Source organism: Neltuma alba, unplaced genomic scaffold, assembly GCF_004799145.2.
Source record: "Neltuma alba isolate B1F8T4 unplaced genomic scaffold, ASM479914v2 tig00013206_pilon, whole genome shotgun sequence".
Classification (NCBI taxonomy): Eukaryota; Viridiplantae; Streptophyta; class Magnoliopsida; order Fabales; family Fabaceae; genus Neltuma; species Neltuma alba.
In genome coordinates this window covers 35,746-57,201 of record NW_021637511.1, presented here as the reverse complement: position 1 = coordinate 57,201, position 21,456 = coordinate 35,746, and the positions used below count along the sequence as shown (strand labels likewise).

The following is a 21,456-nucleotide window of genomic DNA, read 5'->3' as shown; positions in this document are numbered from 1 at the left end:
GGTTTACAAAATTGCACATAAATATTTATTAATATAAAACACGAAATTATTCCAAAATTACTCTAAAATTCTAAGACTACCCTCTAAACCAAAAATACATAAACATATTAACTCTCCCAAATATTTTGAAAATATAATTTACATATAAGACTATTTAAATTTAATAACTTAAATAAATATATATTTCTTACAATATAAATATTTTATATTAAAATCTCAACTATTTATTATAGTCCCATTTAAAATTTTTCCTCAGCCAAGGAACTCCTTTGAAGTATAAATAAATTTTAATTTTTATAAAATTTTCAATTTACAATTCTTTATATTTCCAAAAAATTATTTCAACAATATATCTTTGACATACTCAATATTCTAACTGATTAAAATCTTAATAATATATTAAATAACTCAAATAAATTATTTAACTTAAATTTAATCGGTAAAAATTCTATAAGTATTGAATAACAACTTTTTCAACTAAAATCTTAATTTAAAATTCCCAAAACCATCAATAAATAAATATAAACCAATTAAAATTTCTTAATAATGTATTTTTAAATTTCAATGGTCAAATGTTATCAAAATTCTATATTTACTTTGTGCCGAAACAGTAAAATTTTCTCCAAACATTATAATGATACTAATAATATAAAGCTCTAAATATATAGAAAATATTCATAAAGAGAATTTAACAAAAAAGAAGTAGTTTTGTGTACCTAAATGATCATCAAAACTTTCCTTATCTTCCAAACGGCATGTATTTCCACTCTCTTGATTTTCTTTCTTCCTCTCGCTCTCTCTTTCTCTTCTCTCGCTCTCTTTCTCTCCCACTCTCTCTTGCTCTGGCTTGAAAGAAATAACCTGAATGATGATATATATAATATCCCCACGTCTGATTTTCCACCGCCCATCACCCATTTTCCACTTCCATCTGTACCTTCTCCCCTTCTTTCTCTTCCATTATTTACTACTCCTCCCCCAGATATTCTTCTCTTGGTCAATTGCCCAACTTTTCACTACCTACGCCTTATCCTATTTCCCTTCAGTCATCTCTCGCCCCTTCTTTTCCTTTGCATTAATTAACCCCCCCAATTTTCAACTCTCCGTGGAAGGGGGTTGTCTTCTTCTGAAGAATAGATTATGAAGAGAATAGATTTTGAAAGAATAGATTTTTTGAAAAAGTAATTATGATAAAGTGAGAGTGTTTGGATAGTTGTTGTCAAAAGTGCTTTTTTATATGTAGAAATTACTAAAAAGGACATAAGTTTAAATGATAATTATATATAAGATATATTTCATAATATATGTTTATTTGAAGTAATAAATTTGTTAATAATATATATTTTGGCAACATAATAAATAAGACATAATAATATAAATAATAAATAATTAATGTATATATATTTACAAAGTAATTAAATATGTTTTTTGGAAAATGATTTATTTTGCCAATAAAAAATATATTATTATTTCTTAATGATCTGAAACATGAAATCCCATAATTTTTTGGCTTTTAACTTTGTACAAAATTTTAATTTGGTTCTTTAACTTTAAAAAACATATATATGATATTTTAACTCTAAAATTATTAGACTTTAATGATGATTTTTTTGTAACAATCATGGATATTTTGAAAACTAAGTTTAATATATTAGCATTTGAGAATATTTTATCAACATTTAAGATCTTAATATCATCATGTTTTCAAAAAAAAATTAAGGCTAAAGGATTGAAAATATACTTTTTAAAGTTAAAGGACCAAATTGAAATCTTGTACAAAACTAAAAGACTAAATGTATATTCTATCCTCTTATTATTTACCAATTTTTGGCCAACTTTTTATTTTTATTCATTTCGTGTGCAAGTAAAATTAAATTTTTAGGTATAATATTGGATTTGTATTATAAACATAATAACTACTGAAATAGTGCAACGATTTGTAAGACACTAGTTACGATGTTTTGGTTTCTTTCTTCAGGTCTCTAAAAATAATACTCCTCCGGTCTTTAATATAGGATCCAATTTTTGAATTGGTTTTGGTTCTAAATGTAAGACCCATTTATCATATTTATTAATTTTCTCTAAATTACCCCTATGGATACTTCCTTAACCATAATCAAGTAGAAGAGAGAGATATGGTATTAAGAAAGATGATTATGGTATTTTAGAAAAAATGTGTTACTTTTCTTGTAATTAACTAACTTACCTAAATTCCTTAATCTAATCAAATTAGTTAAATAGGTCTTATATTAAGGATCGGAAGAGTAATTAATTTTGATCATATATTATTATCAGACTAATACAGGTTTTAACCCGGGGGGGAAGCTTTGTGAACAGGACGGAGCAATTGATTGTTTGATGTGTTTTGTGTTTTTTTTTTTTTTTGAGCAAAACTGATGTGTTTGTGTTTGTGAAGTGTGAAAGTAGCTTTTTCTGATGACTGATGCACCCACTTTCATGTCTTCCATTTCCATCCACTTAAGCTCGGAGAATTCCAGAACACCGGCTTCCTCTCTTGCTGACCTCTTCCATCTAAAGCCACGTGGTGGCAGGCATGAGTTTCTGAGAGTGTTTGAAAGAAACTAAATTATGATTTGGAGAATAGTTTTTAGAAAATCACTTTTAAGAAAAATAGATTTTGTAAAAATATATTTTATGAAAAAATAATTTTGATAAAGTGAGAGTATTTAGATAGCTGTTATAAAAAACACTTTTTATATATGCTAATTACTAAAAAAAGTATAAATTAATATGATAATTACATAAAAGATGGATTTTATAATATATTTTAATTTGAAAAATAAAATTGTTAATAATATATTTTTTACCAACATAATTAATGACATATAATATACTACCTCCGGTCCTAATTATAAGATCCAATTGACTTATTTGAGGAGATTAAGGAAGTAAGTTAAGTTAGTTATTTGTAATAAATAAGTGTTGTCATTCCTAAAATATTCTTGCTAATTAAGTGTATTGGCTAGAACTATCATTATTAGAAGGACTATCTTGGAAAAAAATACATAAATATGAGAGATAAAATGGATTGGGGTCTTATAATTAAGACCAAACAAAAAGTCAAACGGGGTCTTATATTAAGGACCAGAGGTAGTAATTAATAAATAATTACTATTTATATATATTTATAAAATATAAGATTAAATATGTTTATAAAAAATAATTGAAGGGTATTAAAATCATATTATTATTAAAATCTACTCTGACAGATATAATTATACTCTATAATTTGAACTAGAAGCAGAATAGATTTATTTCTTTTGAAATCATAGTTTTGATCCCAAATCATGGTTTGTCAATTTTATCTTCTGCTTGGCAATTTTTTCCCCCCAAACCATGCCCAAGCAGGCCCTCAATTAATTAAGGACGTCTTCATCAATAAAGCGTCCCAAATACGTGTACGAAGATCCACCCTCCATTACAGCCTTCCTACTCAACTGACTCATCTCCTTCAGCTTCTTCCTCAGCTCGCTCTCCTCCTCCATCACTTCCTTCATCCCTTTCTCTATTCTCTCTGCACTCACCACACCTGATTTCCCCCTATTCTCGAACCCCATTCTATAATCTAAGGAGACCTCCACACCCAATTTCAACTCCCGCACCACTTCGAACGCATTCATTTCTTGGTCCGCGAACAGCGGCCACGTGGCTATGGGCACCCCGTAATATATACTCTCCAGTACCGAATTCCACCCACAGTGGGATACGAATCCTCCCACCGCCTCGTGTACCAGGATTTGGGCCTGCGGAGCCCATCCTATTACTCTCCCAGTCCCGGCCGTGCGCTCAAGAAACCCCTCCGGTAATACTTCTGCCAGGTCAGGGTAAGCGTAAACCCCGGGCGCCGTCACTGTGTCGGGTGGCGGTTTCCGTAGAGACCACAAGAAGTGGACCCCACTTCTCTCAAGAGCCCGTGCGATTTCCCTCACCTGATCACCGTCCTCAAAATAACCCCGACTCCCGAAACACATGAATAAAACCGACGAAGGAGGTTGATCATTGAGCCACGCTAGCACGTCCGATCCTTCTTGAACCATCTTGCTGAACCTGTCCTCCCCTAAGCTTAAGATGGGCCCCACCGGATAGACCTTAGGAAGATCGCCGTTGGAGAATGACTGGACAGCGTGGGATTCCAGTTCCTCGAATGTGTTTACTATGATACATTTCACTTTTCTCAGCTCCTTTGCGCGATTGAAGAAAAATGAATCCCACTCCTTCTCCAGGACAGCCGTGGGGAAAACACTAGCAGGAACAAGGTTCGCGAAGCTTGGGATAGCAAACTGGGTGCCCGATTCCTTGAAGTTCAACGCCGTCGTGTCCACGTTTTCCCGGTCCCTGATCGCGTGAATATGAAGAATGAACCCTAGAAATGCAGCACTGGCCGCAAAGAACACCATGGTGGGAACCCCGAACTCGTTGGCCACCTCAATCATGGAGGTGCAGAACATGTCCACGACGAAGCCGGCGAGCCGGATCGCGTCGGGGCCGGATTTGAGGTTGGACACAGCTTCTCTGATGCTGGGTTTGTGGCTTTCAATGAGACGCTCTATGAAGGAAGCTGGGTGGCTGGACTGATCAGAGTTGGCATGAGGGTCGCGGTGTGTAGGAAGGAGGATGAAGCGGAGACGTTCAGGGACGGAAAGTGAAGAGGTGAGGGAGTGTGTGTAGGAGTGGACGGCAGAGTCAAACGGTGCTTGGATCAGGAGGACGGTGATTGAAAGGTGTTCGTTGTGTTTGATGAGAAGCTTGGCGAACTCGATGGTGGACACCATGTGACCTATGGCAGGAAGAGGCACAAACACGAGCTGCGATTTCTTTATCATAGTGCTCGATGGGATATTAAAATTACAGAAATCTTGCGAGTGATCGATGAAATCTATGTGAAAGGATTATGAGAATTCGGATAGGGGAGAGGGCGAGAGCTTGAGATGTATACAGAAAGGGAAACAGGGAGAGGAAGGAGGACGAAGGTGTTACAATAGATCTCAGATATCGGAAAGAGGTTGAAATTAAAACGGAGTGTGAGAATTAGGAAGCTGATGATAATCAAGGTGCACAGCAGGTAATTAAGGAGCGTGGTGCAAATATGCAATTACGTGCCTGTTTGGCATCACTTATAAACAGTTTATTTTCATTATAAGCTCGATTGGAAAATTTTGAGTGTTTGGTTGGGTTTTTTTGTAATCGGGCTTCTGTATAAAAAGCTGTAATAAGTTATAAGCTAAAATTAACAGTTTATGACTTATAGCTTATGACTTATGACTTTTGAAATATGGAGAGAGAAAAAGTTAAGAAATTTATTACCTCATTTGGTTCTTATTATAAGCCTCAAATAACTAATTTGTAGATAATAAAAAATCAGTTAAAATTAGTTGAAAGTAATAAATAAGTTAGAAGTATACTTTTATTTTTAAATATACTCCTAAAAATATACTTTTATTTTTTCACGTTTCACTTTATATGTAAAATATTTTTTATGACTTCTTCATATTAAATTATTTTAATTTCATTATATTATGTGAAATCATTTTTTAATCATGTTTTGTTATTTATTAAAACTCATCTATTTTGGTCATTTTACAATCAAACTTACTTTTACTCAATCATAATCTAAATAACCTTTTACCAATCTCACTTTTACAAGCTAACTTTTCTGAACTCCAATCCAAACACAATTCAGTTTATCCAATTTAACTTTTACCCAATTTCACTTTTCCATAAACTACTTTTTCAATAAGCTGCTTTTTCAATCGCTGATCCAAATGGACCCTATGTGTTCCTGGGTATCGTCTATATACTCCTTTGGCTCCGTTCACGGGAGATATTTTTTTGTCTTATTTACAAGATTTAAAAAAAATTTCTATAGATATGTAATTTTATTCTCTATTTATTATTATATTGAGTTTATTACATGAGGTATAATATATGTTAAATAAAGATAAAATTTAAAAGTTGTTTTGACCCAAAAAAAAATTTTAAAAGTTGTTGAGCTTTCAATGAAAATTAATAAAATTTAAGATTTTTCTTGGTTTATGTGAAATATGTTAAAGTAGCTTATAAATAGGATTACAGGAATACTTGAGAAAGATTGTTGTCTCTTCTCTTTATAAATTAAGATCAATTTAAAATATTTTAAATTTAAGAGTTAGATTACATGTATAATTAATTATTCTATTATTATATATTATCTCTATTTTTTAATATAAGAGTTAGTTGGGATAAAATTTAGTCTTAAATATATTATCTCAATTTATTTTATTTCACATCTTTCTAAAAAATATCCATATTTATTATAAGGAGTTTCTAATACCATACTATGAGATAATTCTAATAATTCAAATGCATGTAATATTTAAAATGATATTTCAAGTAGATCAATAGGTTTTTGTGAGAAATAAATAATTTAATTAATTTTTTTAATAATTTCAAATTAATTACTTAAATCTTATATGGACGTAGTATACAGCTAGATCACACAATATTAATGCGCCTGCTTGATAAATGTGGGGTTGGAATGGGTGGCCCTTATTTCTCCTACCCAAATTGATGATGTGAGAACCAAGTAGCTGAAAAGGCATAAATCATGTCCCACGTCCAATCTCGTAGTAGAGGGACCTTCGTCATAAATTAAATGACAGTACTTTGAAGCACCATTGCATATATATATATAGGATATATATTTCCTCCTATCCTAATTATAAAGCATACGAGGTCTGGAGGTGGTATATCTTATCTAGAAGAATTTTTTCTGTTCCCTTCTCATCCTCTTTCTTTTTTTATGACCATAAGATTAATATTTAAATAGCTTAGATTTAATTTTTTATAAAACTAATATCAAAATATTAAATTAAAAATTAAAAATAATTAATTAATTTTAAATGGCTCGATTTTGATATGAATAATGTAATACTACAATAAAAAAAATTTCTAAAAAAAAATTTCGTATAAAATTAAATCTGATCCATATAAATGGTAGAGGAAAGAGAATAGGACAGGAATACCAGTGGGGACTGGAGTTTCCCCTCCTACCAGTTAATAACTCAATCATCTGCCCTTCCATTCACGCTTTATCTGATTATTATAGCTGGATTTATATTAGCTCAAATTAAATTATAATAAATAAACATGTTAGTTAAAAGAAAAGTCATGAAAAAAAGACCGTCAGAATTAAAAATTATAGACAAAGACCCGTTTATAAAAATTGTTATCAAAACTTATACTATTATTGTCAAAACCCATTATAATGTTGTAATGTGTTCCTATTTGTGATTTTTTTATTTTAGTGATCTTTTTTTTACAATTTTCCCTTACTTAAACATCTTGAATATAATTATAATAAAGAAACATGAAAAAAATACTATTTCTCAACCATTAATGATTCATTCAAATTTAAGATGAACTTGGTACATGACCAATTTTATCTCCTTTCCTATCCTTTGTTACATATTTCATATATAATTGGCAACTTCAAAATTTATTTTATCTCTTAAAAGGTTAGTTTTACTTCTTTCAAAATATGGTCAGTAGACCAATTTTTTTTTTTTTTTTTAACACATAGCCAAAGAAGCGACAATAGAGTATGGTGGAATAAAATAATTTAACTGCAAGGTCTCAACTAACGTGATGACAATGTCGAAATTATGCTTCACTAAACAAAAATTGCTGACACCTTCAGATTTTATTTAATCTCTTCAAAAATTATTTCCATTTTTTTTAAATACGGAAAGATCAATCACAATTTTTTACACATTTAAGAGTCATCACAACATGATTTGATTGCCCATTATCTCTTAAGACCTTAAAAATAAATCCAACTCATCAATTCTTCCCGTCTGTAATTTTTTAACCTTAACATACAGATGTCTCTACTACCAAAAAACAAAAACATGTAACATTAAAGAAACAAGGCAGTTGAAAAGAAAAAAACGCAGTAAAAAAAAAAAAACAGTGATATTTTTATAAATAAAGAGGATGACGGTTAACTTTTCACAATGGTTATTAAAACAATCGCCGCGGAATGTGTAACTGCCGTGGACTGATTTTAACCGGGGGGTTAAATTAAATCACTTGAATTAGCACCAACTAATCTCTGCAGGAACTTCTCCACTGCAGCCATAAACTCCTCAACTTTTCTTCATGGGGCAAATGGCCACATTGTTTAATGACTTCAAGGGTTGATCCTGGAATGACTCGTGCGAGTCTTTCAGCATTCCATGAAGGAACAACTCGGTCGTTATCACCAGTGATGATCAGAACTGTTTTTTAATTAAAAAAATATCATCAACCATGCTCAGTATTTAACTCAACATAAAGTAGAATGGAATAAGTTGTCACTTAAAACAGAAAGAAAGAAAGAAAAATGAAAAAGAAAGACTCATTATTTCACCATAAATTCTCCTTCAAGAACCAGTCTCCTAAAAACCCAAAGAACTGAAAAATAACAGGTGAATATAGAAATCAAATCTGCAACCACTTGATTAGCCCCATATATAGAATACAATATATCTCAGAAGATTGATAAGCAATTACGAATCCAACTCGCTAATCCCAATTTGATCTTAGGTCTGCACACAACTGTCCACAAGATTGACAGGAAAGCAAAAATAAATCTTGGCAAATCCCCAAAGCATTAACAGACCACCCTATCATTGCCACCATAAATTACGATATACAACCAATCACAAACGGCTTTATCCTATCCAACTTGCTAACTTCTCTGATCAGCTATTTGGAAAGCTCAAGATATTGGGAAAAAGAGAAAAAAATAAATAAATACATACATATAAATATATATACAGATAGCAATAGAAGGTTTAATGATATTCTGAACTTGTTTTATTAAATAATAATGAAATATATTTATAGAAGAAAAGAGGGGTAGTCAAACGCTCAAGTAAAAAACTGTATGATAAAGTCTGTCAAAACGAAATAAAATAAGCAGCTGCTTGAAAAACAAAAAAATTATCCGGAAATCAACTTTAAATGATGATGATGATATCCTAGACAAGCCAGCTAAAATTAAAATATAGGGGCCAACTAGGTATGCAAAATTTAAATCAATACTTGTACTGGTTAATCATAATTAGATAACGTGATCTCCTATATATATAATGAATACTGTCATCACCAGGACAGGATATCTGATGAAGTCTTTGAGTCACTGGGGGCTTCGTTTTAGATTCTTCATCCAGAAGCGTTGCTGCTGTGAATTCAACCAGCGCCCTATCCCAATCTTTAGTCCTCAATGGCTGCATTCAGTACCACCACCCAGGTGATTACTGACTTCAGATTACAAGACATAGAAATGAACAAGACAGACAATGTCCAAAAATTAGGACATTGCTGAGAGATTACCTTTGTATAACCATCAATAACATGTTCATCCACCCGATTTGGGTCATACCATGCATTTCGAACAGCAGCAATACCAAATTTATCAATCACCATCCTTACCTGTAACCAGTGTGAGGCAAGTGACTATTAGATAGGTAAATAGATCAGCCATCACGACACTTATACTATGTTGGTTTCAGCACCACAACTAATTTAACAAACCAACAAATATACACAAAAAGAGTCATCAACGAGAAAATTCTAAAAAGGCAACTGATCTAAATTGACCACCATACATATCACACCATGTACTTCAACTCTAAGCCAAAGGCCATGGATCCTAAATGTCAGTGAAAAGGGATGGTCCAGGATTCCACCTCATCGGAGAGGCTCTCATGAGCTCAGCAACAGTTGTATTTTAGCCAACAACCCCTTCTTATTCTTTAATTATAATATTAATCCAGTGATGATTCAATCTAGAAGGTCTTAAATGAACTAAAAACAAAGATTGTAATGCATTATGTATGAAAAAGTTTATTACCACAGTTGTGGCAAGAGGAGTACGCAGGACAGCTGACAAAAATTTCCAATACAGAGAGTTGAGCATATTTATCATACCCCTCATCATCTTGGTCATTGCTTCTGAAATGTATTTGGTGATCATCGACAAAACCTTGTAAAAGCCCAGAAATTGGATTCGCTCTGGAAGGAAAATTGTTGTTTTCTTTCATTTCGTTATCTTTTCTCACTTGATTTCTCTCAGAAATTTTAGGTGTGCTAAGCGGAGCTAAACTTGCTGGGGCAATAAGAATTAGAGCAGCAACGCGTTCAGGAGCTTCAAAATATGTATTAACTGCTACAAGTGATCCAGTTGAGTGCCTGACATGTCATTTTGAGAAAATATCAGCTTCAAAAGAAAACTAAGATCTCTGACCTCAGCAGGAAAAAGATACGATACAAAGAAAACAAAGGCCAAAAAAAGTATCACAACTTATTTTCTACCAGACACATCCAAATAAGCAATTCCGGAACCTCTATACTAGACTACCATTCTCAAGTGGTGAAACACAAAGTTATTAATTATATGCCTGAGACCAATGAAATCACCTTCATTTCCATAAAGCAACTAGGATTGTCAGATAAATAACAAATGCAAGACATGTGGGTGCAGGATTGCAATATATGATTTCCTCTTAAGTTTGCATCTTGTCAGGGCAACGATGGAAAGTATGATTTTCTTTTTTTAATGAATATCACCTGCTACCTCAATACAAAGTCACTCTCCCAAACAGATGACTCATTAGACATTCACATACCCCACCAGGATCGCTTTGTCAGCATTTAATAGATCAATGAAGTACAAGGTAACAAGCACTGAAAACACCATTGAGTATGGATTTAAAGATTTTGAGACATCAGTTCCTGGAGAAAAATTCACTCTCGATGTCAATCCAAAGGCTGGCCTGTCAAAAGCAAGAACTTTTGAACCGGAAACCTCAGCTAAAAGCTTTATAACCTTTTTCCATGAGAAAACTGATGCTCCAAAGCCATGCAACAGAATCATAGGAAAACCTAGCCCCTTAGTTTTATGAGGGAGCTGGGAAAGAGTCTGATTCTCGAACATGCTATATGCTTGAGATTCCCCATCATATATCTTATGGTGTATGTGTACTCCTTTGAACTCACAAAAACAACTGTCTGGATCAGCTGAAAGCTTTGGATCTACTAATTCATCTTGACCTATACCAGCTATCCCCTTCCTTTTCTTCTTTGTTCCGGTATCCAACAATTGCCCTGGGGAAAGGAGGTTCAACATAAAATGCTATAAAAAAGCCACATGTTCCATTGCCCTTGCTGTCTGAACCTGAGGGCCCAATTGTTCAGCCAGTCGCTACTATGAATTCCCGCTTGATTCACCAAGGGGAACGTGTGGTGCCACAAGTTTTAATCCAGTGGGATAGTCTCTCTTCACCAACACGGGAGAATCCTTAACTGAATTTTAGCAGCTTTATCCAACTTTTGACCTTGGGGACAAGGTCTCTTTCGCAGCAGGGGGCGATGTTATGGGCCAAGGAAAGCATCCGAATACTATGGGCCAGGAGATAATAGAGGAACTATCCCATGAGTCAAACAAGGGAGATACAGATGAGGTCCACGTCGCAGCACATGTGAGAAAAGACTCACGTGGAAACTTAGGCAGGAGTGAGGAGTACAAGTCATTAGAGGAAAGAGAGGAGGGTGTGGAATATGTGATTGATCTCTGATTTCTCTCTTCTTGTGCCTCTCATTCCCTCTGAATATTCTGTTCTTTCTCTGGTGTTGTCCCTCTCCTCGCCCGCTTTTCTGTCATCGCGTGTCTGTTGAGCTTGTATCTGGATACTATGCTGTGCTGAACGTTATATATATGCATAAATAAATTCAGATTATACAGACCTGCCTATCATTTGATTGCTTATTTTATAAGAACATTCCATTTGGTGCTTTCATTGAATATGGCAGAGGCGACGAGATTTAAAGATGTTCATGCAACATTTTTTGTGCCAAGTGCAGTTACTTTTTATTGATGAATGCTCATATTTGTGTTACTGTTAGATATTGAATATTAATATATCTTGAAAAAAAAAATTAAACCTTTGTTTGCCAGCTTGTAAGAAACGAGTTCTTTTTACTAAGCTTGTTGCAATTTAATTGAAACCGAAAGAGGAAAAATAAAGGTGATATGTGATTCACATTAATATGCCTGGATCGAGGTGATCCCCATTTGGAGGTTAAACAGATCATCATATCATAGTCTCGGCCCAAACACAACCAGGTCATAGTCTTCCGGCAATACACAGACCAGGGTTAGGTCAAATCCAGGGAACAAAAGAGAGAATGAAATAGTCCTTTTCATTGGCTTACTCGTTCTTTATTAATGGCATATAATGACCTTTTTTCAGGATAAATTTGCCCTTTGACCCCTAGAGAGAAAACAAAAGATGCAAAATTTAGGTTTTGTAAATATGAAAGTATTTTGTAGTAATCCAATTTGTTCCGTGCCAATTACTAAGCATAGGAGCAAAAGCAATGGTTTTCCGACATTTTATTTTATTTTTCCCGATAAACTTTTGGATGCATTTTAACCTTAAAGTGAAGATATTTTTTTCTTGTACTACTCAATGTAAGTTATCATGTCTCAAATTAGTTACAATGTTTTAGTTCCTTTCTCTCATGTCTCTAAAAATAATACTCCTCTATTTTTTAATATAAGATCTAATTATTAAGTTAATTTTAGTGTTAAATATATGACTTATTTGTTATATTTATTAATTTTTTCTAAATTATCCCTATAGATAATTTGTCAACTATAATTAAGTAAGTGAGAAAGGGAGAATATTAAAAAAGATGATTATGATATTTCAGAAAAAAAACATGTCATATTTTTTATAATTAACTAATTTACTTAACTTTTTTAATTTAATCAAATTAGTTAAATAGATCTTATATTAAGAATAGAAAGAGTAATTAATTTTAATCATATATTATTATCAGTCTAATACGGGTTTGGAAAAAAAAAAAAAAAGCTTTATGAACAGGGCGGAGGTGTTTTTTGTTTTTTTTGACCTAAACAGGACGGAGGTGTTTGCGAAATGTGAAAGTGGCTTTTTCTGAGGCATCCGCTTCATGTCTTCCATTTCCATCCACTCAAGCTCTGGGAATTCCAAAACACTCATCGTCTTTTATTATTTATAAAGTATTTTTAATATATTTTATGTAAAACAAGAAAAATCTTAAAATATATTAATTCTCTATTAAAATATAATATTTTTTAAATTTATTTCTATTTAATATACATTTTAAAAAATAACTATCGACACTGTTACAAATGAATAACAAAATAATAGATTTATATTAAAAATTTAATAAAATGAAAAAAGGACAAGAGGACTAGCTTCCCATCTTGCTGACCTCTTCCTTCCATCTAAAGCCACGTGGCGGTAGACATGAGTCACCGACTCAATTAATTAATGACGTCTTCATCAATAAAGCGTCCCAAATACGTGTACGAAGATCCACCCTCCATTACAGCCTTCCTACTCAACTCACTCATCTCCTTCAGCTTCTTCCTCAGCTCACTCTCCTCCTCCATCACTTCTTGTATACCTTTCTCTATTCTCTCTGCACTCACCACACCTGATTCCCCCCATTCTCGAACCCTATTCTATAATCTAAGGAGACCTCCACACCCAATTTCAACTCCCGCACCACTTCGAACGCATTCATTTCTTGGTCCGCGAACAGCGGCCACGTGGCTATGGGCACCCCGTAATATATACTCTCCAGTACCGAATTCCACCCACAGTGGGATACGAATCCTCCCACCGCCTCGTGTTGCAGGATTTGGGCCTGCGGAGCCCATCCTATTACTCTCCCACTCCCGGCCGTGCGCTCAAGAAACCCCTCCGGTAATACTTCTGCCAGGTCAGGGTAAGCGTAATCGCCGGGCGCCGTCACGGTGTCGCGTGGCGGTTTCCGTAGAGACCACAAGAAGTGGACCCCACTTCTCTCAAGAGCCCGTGCGATTTCCCTCACCTGATTACCGTCCTCAAAATATCCCCTGCTCCCGAAACACATGAATAAAACCGACGAAGGAGGTTGATCATTGAGCCACGCTAGCAAGTCCGATCCTTCTTGAACCATCTTGCTGAACCTGTCCTCCCCTAAGCTTAAGATGGGCCCCACCGGATAGAGCTTCGGAAGATCACCTTTGGAGAATGACTGGACGGCGTGGGGTTCAAGTTCCTCGAATGTGTTTACTATAATACATTTCACTTTTCTCAGCTCCTTTGCGCGATTGAAGAAAAATGAGTCCCACTCCTTCTCCAGCACAGCCATGGGGAAAACACTAGCAGGAACAAGGTTCGCGAAGCTTGGAATAGCAAACTCGGTGCCCGATTCCTTGAAGTTAAAAGCCGTCGTGTCCACGTTTTCCCGGTCCCTGATCGGGTGAATATGAAGCATGAACCCTAGAAATGCAGCACTGGCCGCAAAGAACACCATGGTGGGAACCCCGAACTCGTTGGCCACCTCAATCATGGAGGTGCAGAACATGTCCACGACGAAGCCGGCGAGCCGCATCGCGACGGGGCCGGATATGAGGTCGGACACAGCTTCTCTGATGCTGGGTTTGTGGCTTTCAATGAGACTGTCTATGAAGGAAGCTGGGTGACTGGACTGATCAGAGTTGGCGTGAGGGTCGTGGTGTGTAGGAAGGAGGATGAAGCGGAGATGTTCAGGGACGGAAAGTGAAGAGGTGAGGGATTGCGTGTAGGAGTGGACGGCAGAGTCAAACGGTGCTTGGATCAGGAGGACGGTGATTGAAAGGTGTTCGTTTTGTTTGATGAGAAGCTTGGCGAACTCGATGGTGGACACCATGTGACCTATGGCAGGAAGAGGCACAAACACGAGCTGCGATTTCTTTATCATGGTGCTCGCAAATGAATAATTATAATGAATCAATCTGCTAAATTTTGGTCAGCACGATAGGATATTGAAATATTACAGAAATCTTGCGAGTGATCGATGAAATCTATATGAAAGGTTTATGCGAAGTCGGAGAGGGCAGAGGGCAGAGGGCGAGAGCTTGTGACGTATACAGAGGGGGAAACAGGGAGAGAAAGGAGGAAGAAGGTGTTACTATAGATCTCAGATGTCGGAAAGTGGTTGGGATTAAAAGCAGTGTGAGAACTGGGAAGCTGATGATAACCAAGGTGCATGGCAGGTAAGGAACGCGGTGCAATTATGTGCTCCTGGGTACCATTTATACACCTGAGAAAGATTGCTGTCTCCTTTTTTTTTTTAAATAAAATAAAATAAAAAGATTTTAAATTTAAGACTTAAATTACATGTACGATTAATTATTCTATTATTATATACTATCTCCCGTCTTTAATATAAGAGTTAGTTGAGGATTGGATTTGTTTCAACTTACTCCATCTCTCGTCTTTCCAAAATATCCATATTTATTTTAAGGGGTTTCTAATACAAAGAGATAATTCTAATAATTCAAATCTATATGATATTGAGAATGATACTTTAAGGGCCTGTTTGGTTTGAGGTGAGGGGAGGGGAGGGGAGGGGAGGGGAGGTTTCATCCTCATCTTGTTTGGTTTGATTAAAAAGAAGGGGAGGAGAGGGTATTTAATGATATATTGTTTGGTTCAAGGAGGGGAGGGAAGGGATAGTAATAATCAATTTACCATTTTACCCTTACATATTAGTTTATGTTTTTATTGATATATTATATAAATTAATTTACATCTAAATTTAAATTATATAATTTAATAAAAATTCAGTCTTATCATGTTAATATGTGTATTAAAAAATTGGTATAGTAATTTTTTATTCTAATTAATATAATAATATATTTAAAATAATCAAATTAACAAATTTTATATGCTCTAAGAAAAATGAAATTTTATTTTCTTTAGGCTATCTTTTTTTCCAGCTTTAAAATATATTTAATAAATAATATATTTATAAAAAAAATTAATTTTATAATATTATAATTTTTTATTTTTAAATAATTTTTATAATATATTTTTAATTATAATAATGTATTTATTTTTTATTTTTTTTACTTAGGATAATATATTTTTTATTTAAAATAAATATTATAATAATATATTTTATAGGTAGAAGTGGAATATTAAAAAAATCATAAAGGCATAATGGTCCAAAATTTGAACTCCCCTCCAAAAACCCCCAATTTGAAGGGGAGCCAAAATGGGGGGAGGGGACATTTTAGCTCCCCTCCCCTCCAAAATTTTTAACCAAATGAGAGGAGGGGCTCATTTTCCTTTCCCTCCCCTCCTCCCAACCAAACACACCCATATAACAAATAAATAATTTAACTAATTTTTTAAATATTTTTAAATTAATTAGCTTTTTTCCAGTGTCTAAAATTAATTTGTTAGGTTGAAGGTAATATACAGATTACGCAACATTTAATGTGCTGCTCCCCTTGGTACCAGAGGTGAAACCTGCTTGCTAATGTGGGGTTGGGACGGGGGGGAGCCTTGTTTCCCCTCCACCAATTGATGATATGACAGCCAGCTAGTTGATAGGGCATGAATCATGTCCCACGTCACGCAATAATCTGGTCGGAGAGCGTCCTTCTTCATGAATTAAATGGCAGTACTTTTATATTATGCACGCAAACCCACATGTTCTCAAGAGACGTTCTCATCCTCTACCCTATTCGCCTCTTTTTTATAACCATGACATCAATATTGGAATGGCTTACATTTAATCTTTTATAAAATTAATATCAAAATGTTAAATTATAAATTAAAAATAATTAACTAAATTTTTGCATAAAATTAAATCTGAATCACTTATATATTAATCTTATAGTTAGAAAAGGAAGAAGATGATGGGAAAGGAGCAGGAGCGGAGAGTTCCTCCTCCTACCAGTCAATAACACAGTCAGCTGCCGGGACCGCATTCTGTGCTCATCAGGCTGATGAGCACGGCATGCTAGCATTTTGAATGCTGAACAGTGTGTGACTTCTTTTTTTTAACTTTTTTTCCCCTCTTTGTTCACCACAAAAAAATGATATTTATGATTTTTAATACAAGAGTTTGTTTGACTTTTATTTTGATCTTAAATACTCTTCCGGTTCTTAATATAGGACCCAATTCTTGAGTTGGTTTTGGTCCTAAATATAAGACCCATTTATCATATTTATCAATTTTCTCTAAATTACCCCTATGGATACCCCCAACCATAGTCAAGTAGAAGAGGAAGATAAGGTATTAAGAAAGATGATTATGGTGTTTTAGGAAAAATGTGTCACTTTTCTTATAATTAACTAACTTACCTAACTTCCTTAATCTAATCAAATTAGTTAAATGGGTCTTATATTAAGGACCGGAGAAGTATAATATTTCAATCCACTTTATTTCTCATATTTATCTATTTTTTCTCAAAATAATCATTATAATAATAATAGTTTTAACTAATACATTTGATCAGTAAGAATATTTTAGAAAAGGCAAAACCTATTTATTCCAAATAATTAACTTAACTATTTTTTTTAATCTATTCAAATTAATCAATTAACTCTTATATTAAGGACCAAATATATTATATATTAAAATTATTTTTGAATTAAGTTTCATCGAATACTCTAAAATAATTTATCATGTGTATTCAATAAAAATACTGGATGTATCTAAACAATATTTTAAAGCGTTGGATGGATCACACAATATTTTAGAATACTAGATACATTTGATAAAATATTTGTGTGATGGATGAATCAAAAAATATTTCTAAGATGCTGAACTTGCTTGAAAAATAATTTAGGGTGTTGGATAATTGTAGCAGAAAATACTTTAAGATATGGGACACATCTTAAAAAAATATTTTAGTGTGTTAGATGAAACTGAAAGTTAAGCCAAAAATAATTTGTATGCATATATTTTTTTAATAAAAAAGACAAAAAAAGGGGAAACCAAAAAAAAAAAAAAAAACTAAGGTCACACTACTCAGCAGCCTGATAAGCACAGAATGCGGAATGCGAACTGCGGATGGGTCAGCTGCCCTCCCACGCACGCTTTATCTGAACATTATAGCTGGATTTATATTAGTTCAAATTAAATTATAATAAACGAACATTTTGGTTAAAAACCTCGAATTATAATAAAGAAAAGTGAAAAAAATACTGTATAAAATACTATTTATCAACCATTAATGATTCATTGAAATTTAAGATGAACTTGGTACATGATATGATTTTACTTCCCTTTCTATCCTTTGTTCTCATATTTCATGTACAATTGGCACTTTCAAAATTTATTTTTTCTCTCAAGTTATTTATACTTTTTGAAAAATATGGTCAGACCTAATCTTCTTTATTCAGAGTCAAAAAAGTGACTATAGAGTATGATGGAATAAAATAATTTAACCGCAGCGTCTTAACTAATTAAGGACAATATCGAAATTATGCTTCACTAAACAAAAAATAGTGGCACCTTCAAATTTTATTTAGTCTCTTCAAAAATTATTTCCATTTTTATACATTTAAGAGTCATTACAGCACCACTGCCAATAAAATCCAACTCATCAATTCTTCCCGTCCTCTGTAATTTTTCAACCCTAACATACAGATGTCCTATACCAAGAGCAAAAACCAAGTCATTTTTCCAACAGGAATCCATCCAAGTAATATAACAGAAATCCACACCAGTTAGTCAAGAGAAGTCTATTTTAATTTATTGGCTCCATCTGCTTCTCATAAAAACAAAAATATCCTAATTAATTAGCATCTTGATATCCGGATCCCTTACTAATTAACCATTCCCTCTTATCCGTGGTCCTATCTCATAAACTAATGTAGTGTATGTGGACACCCTTTAATTACTCTCTATGCTTGTGCCTCTTCAAATCTATAACCATCTTTGTGCCCTTTAAAAACACTGGCTCCACACTTTGGACCTTCATTATTGGATGGCTTTCATCAACTTGTATCGTATTTCCCTTATGAAATATCAGTGTACCTTCTAAATGAGATTTTAAATTTATTTCATGATCTGAAAACTTGAGTTAATGATACTCCTCCGGTCCTTAATATAGGACCCAATTCTTGAGTTGGTTTTGATCCTAAATGTAAGAACCCATTTCTCATATTTATCAATTTTCTCTAAATTACCCCTATAGATACTCCCTCAACCGTAATTAAATAGAAGAGGGAGATGGGGTATTAAGAAAGATGATCATGGTGTTTTAGGAAAAATGTGTCACTTTTCTTATAATTAACTAACTTACCTAACTTTCTTAATCTAATCAAATTAGTTAAATGGGTCTTATATTAAGGACCGGAGGAGTATCTTACTTCTGTTATGCAGAGGTTTAACTGTGCTCTACATTTACCACACTCAGAGAACATGTGTATCAGAAAGAATCCCACCACAATTGTTCAATTAAGATATTTTTTTCCCCCTCAAATCGTCATAGGAATATAATTTAACTACGAATATATATGATGCGAAGATGTTGAGTTCCTAACGTAATTTTGAGGTTCAATGGTTAATGAGTCGCTATAATGAGAGGGATATCTCTTGGTTCAATGCTACGAGAGGGGTCTTCTAACTTTGAAGATGGATATTTCTTCCTTTCGGCGACCAAGTCGAGGTTGACGGTACAGGAATAAGAGAGCAGAGAACAAAGGATAGATATTTCTTGAACTGGAGATTTCTTCCTAATTGGCCACGATATGAAAATTTCTGCAAGTCCATTAGTTGAAACTCGATCGAGATTTATGTCTTCCTCTCTCTCAGCCACGACATGAGAACTTGTTCTGCAACTCGATTCGTTCTCCATGGTCCATCTGATCTCAACCATGCATGGGATTATTTAATTTCTTATTTTTGACCTCTCATTATTTTTTTCCAACAAGGTCAAATGTGTCTTCTTTTCGCTTTAAAACAATATTCAATTATATCTTTATTTTGTCTTTATTATACGGATCAAACTCCAACTTATAAGACCTCTGGTTGCTTTGGAGGTGTTTGGCAAGTGATAAAAGTGTTTTCAAAAAGTTTTTTTTTTTATAAATCGAGATAAACTCTTCTGCATATTTATTTTATATATTGTAAAATTATTTTTAAAACCATGGTTTGATATTTATCCAAACACTATTTCTGTCCCTTGGATTCATACTCTCTCTCTCTTCAAATTCTTGCTACTGAGTGCACATAATAAAGAATAGTCTTTAAGAGTAGTTTAATTTCAATATAAATAATTATTAAAAATAAAAATTTTAAAAAAAATCGACACACATTTTTTAATAAATAGTTAGCTTAACTCGTTTATGTACTCACAGTTTATATTAATAGTTACGGGTTCAGATTATAATTTTAAAACAAAAGAGATATAAAATGAAATGAAATAAATGCCAAGACGATGATGACATATAAATAGTGTTCCTAACAAGAGAATTGTATTACATAACAATTGCAAAGACCTTTCATACATATAGAATGCTTTTAAGGACATATAAATAGCAGTTAGCGCACGCCTTTGAAGTGAAAGTGATGATAGGAGCTTCTTCTAATATAATACTACCTCCGGTCCTAATTATAAAACCCAGTTGACTTATTTGAGGAGATTAAGGAAGTAAGTTAAGTTAGTTATTTGTAATAAATAAGTGTTGTCATTCCTAAAATATCCTTGCTAATTAAGTATATTGGCCAGAACTATCATTATTAGAAGGATTATCTTGAAAAAAAATACATAAATATGGGAGAGAAAATAGGTTGGGGTCTTATAATTAGGACCAAACAAAAAGTCAAACAGGGTCTTATAATAAGGACCGGAGGTAGTAATATGTTTAGATTGGCTTTTTAAAAGTACAACTTCCGATCCTTAATATAAGAGCTTGTTTAAATTTTATTTGATCCTAAATATATGAATTTAATCTTTTTTGTCTCTCATATTTATTATTTTTTTTACAAGATAGTCCTTATAATAATGATAGTTCTAGCTAATAAATTTGATTAACAAGGATATTTTAGAAAAGATAATATTTATTTATTACAAATAGCTAACGTAACTAATTTTCTTAATCTACTCAAATTAGTCAACTAACTTTGATATTCAAAACTGGAAGTAGTATAACAATAGCTTCTAATTATACGAGCAATGCCTGGCAATGGGCATCTTTCTAGAGAGATAATAAAAGAATCACAAGAAGATTTTATTTTATTTTTTTTAAAAAGCTGGGATAGAAATAACAAAATATCTATTAATAACTTAACAAAAACCATCGCTGAAACAAAAACTTAACAAACTTAAACAATAACTTGCAAATATTTTAAATCAAAACTCTAAACCCAACCATCTTATCTCCCAAAAACAACTCATAAAACAAACTTGATTAGGACACATTACGACCCTTAGGTACGACAAAAAGGACAAGGAAAGTGATTTGAACAAGAACTGAAAGGCAATACCCTCCTCCTATTTTGCTTTTACTCGTTAATTATTCGAATAAAACACAACTGTAAATATGCAAATATGGAACGTTCCATCTCTCTCGCAGATGACTGATGAGAACT

The 21,456-nt window shown here is 33.4% G+C and overlaps 1 protein-coding gene and 2 pseudogenes across 1 annotated transcript; all 3 read right to left on the bottom strand.

Annotated features, from left to right (window-relative positions):
* Positions 1 to 3,343: 3,343 nt before the first annotated feature.
* On the bottom strand, positions 3,344 to 5,108 carry LOC114735382 (UDP-glucose flavonoid 3-O-glucosyltransferase 6-like). The gene has a single exon (XM_028923070.1). It carries the CDS (start codon positions 4,842 to 4,844, stop codon positions 3,378 to 3,380), a length of 1,467 nt encoding a protein of 488 aa, XP_028778903.1. The 5' UTR covers positions 4,845 to 5,108; the 3' UTR covers positions 3,344 to 3,377.
* Positions 5,109 to 8,074: 2,966 nt separating this feature from the next.
* On the bottom strand, positions 8,075 to 10,717 carry LOC114735393 (uncharacterized; annotated as a pseudogene).
* Positions 10,718 to 13,239: 2,522 nt separating this feature from the next.
* LOC114735392 (UDP-glucose flavonoid 3-O-glucosyltransferase 6-like) lies at positions 13,240 to 14,820 on the bottom strand (annotated as a pseudogene).
* Positions 14,821 to 21,456: the final 6,636 nt, after the last annotated feature.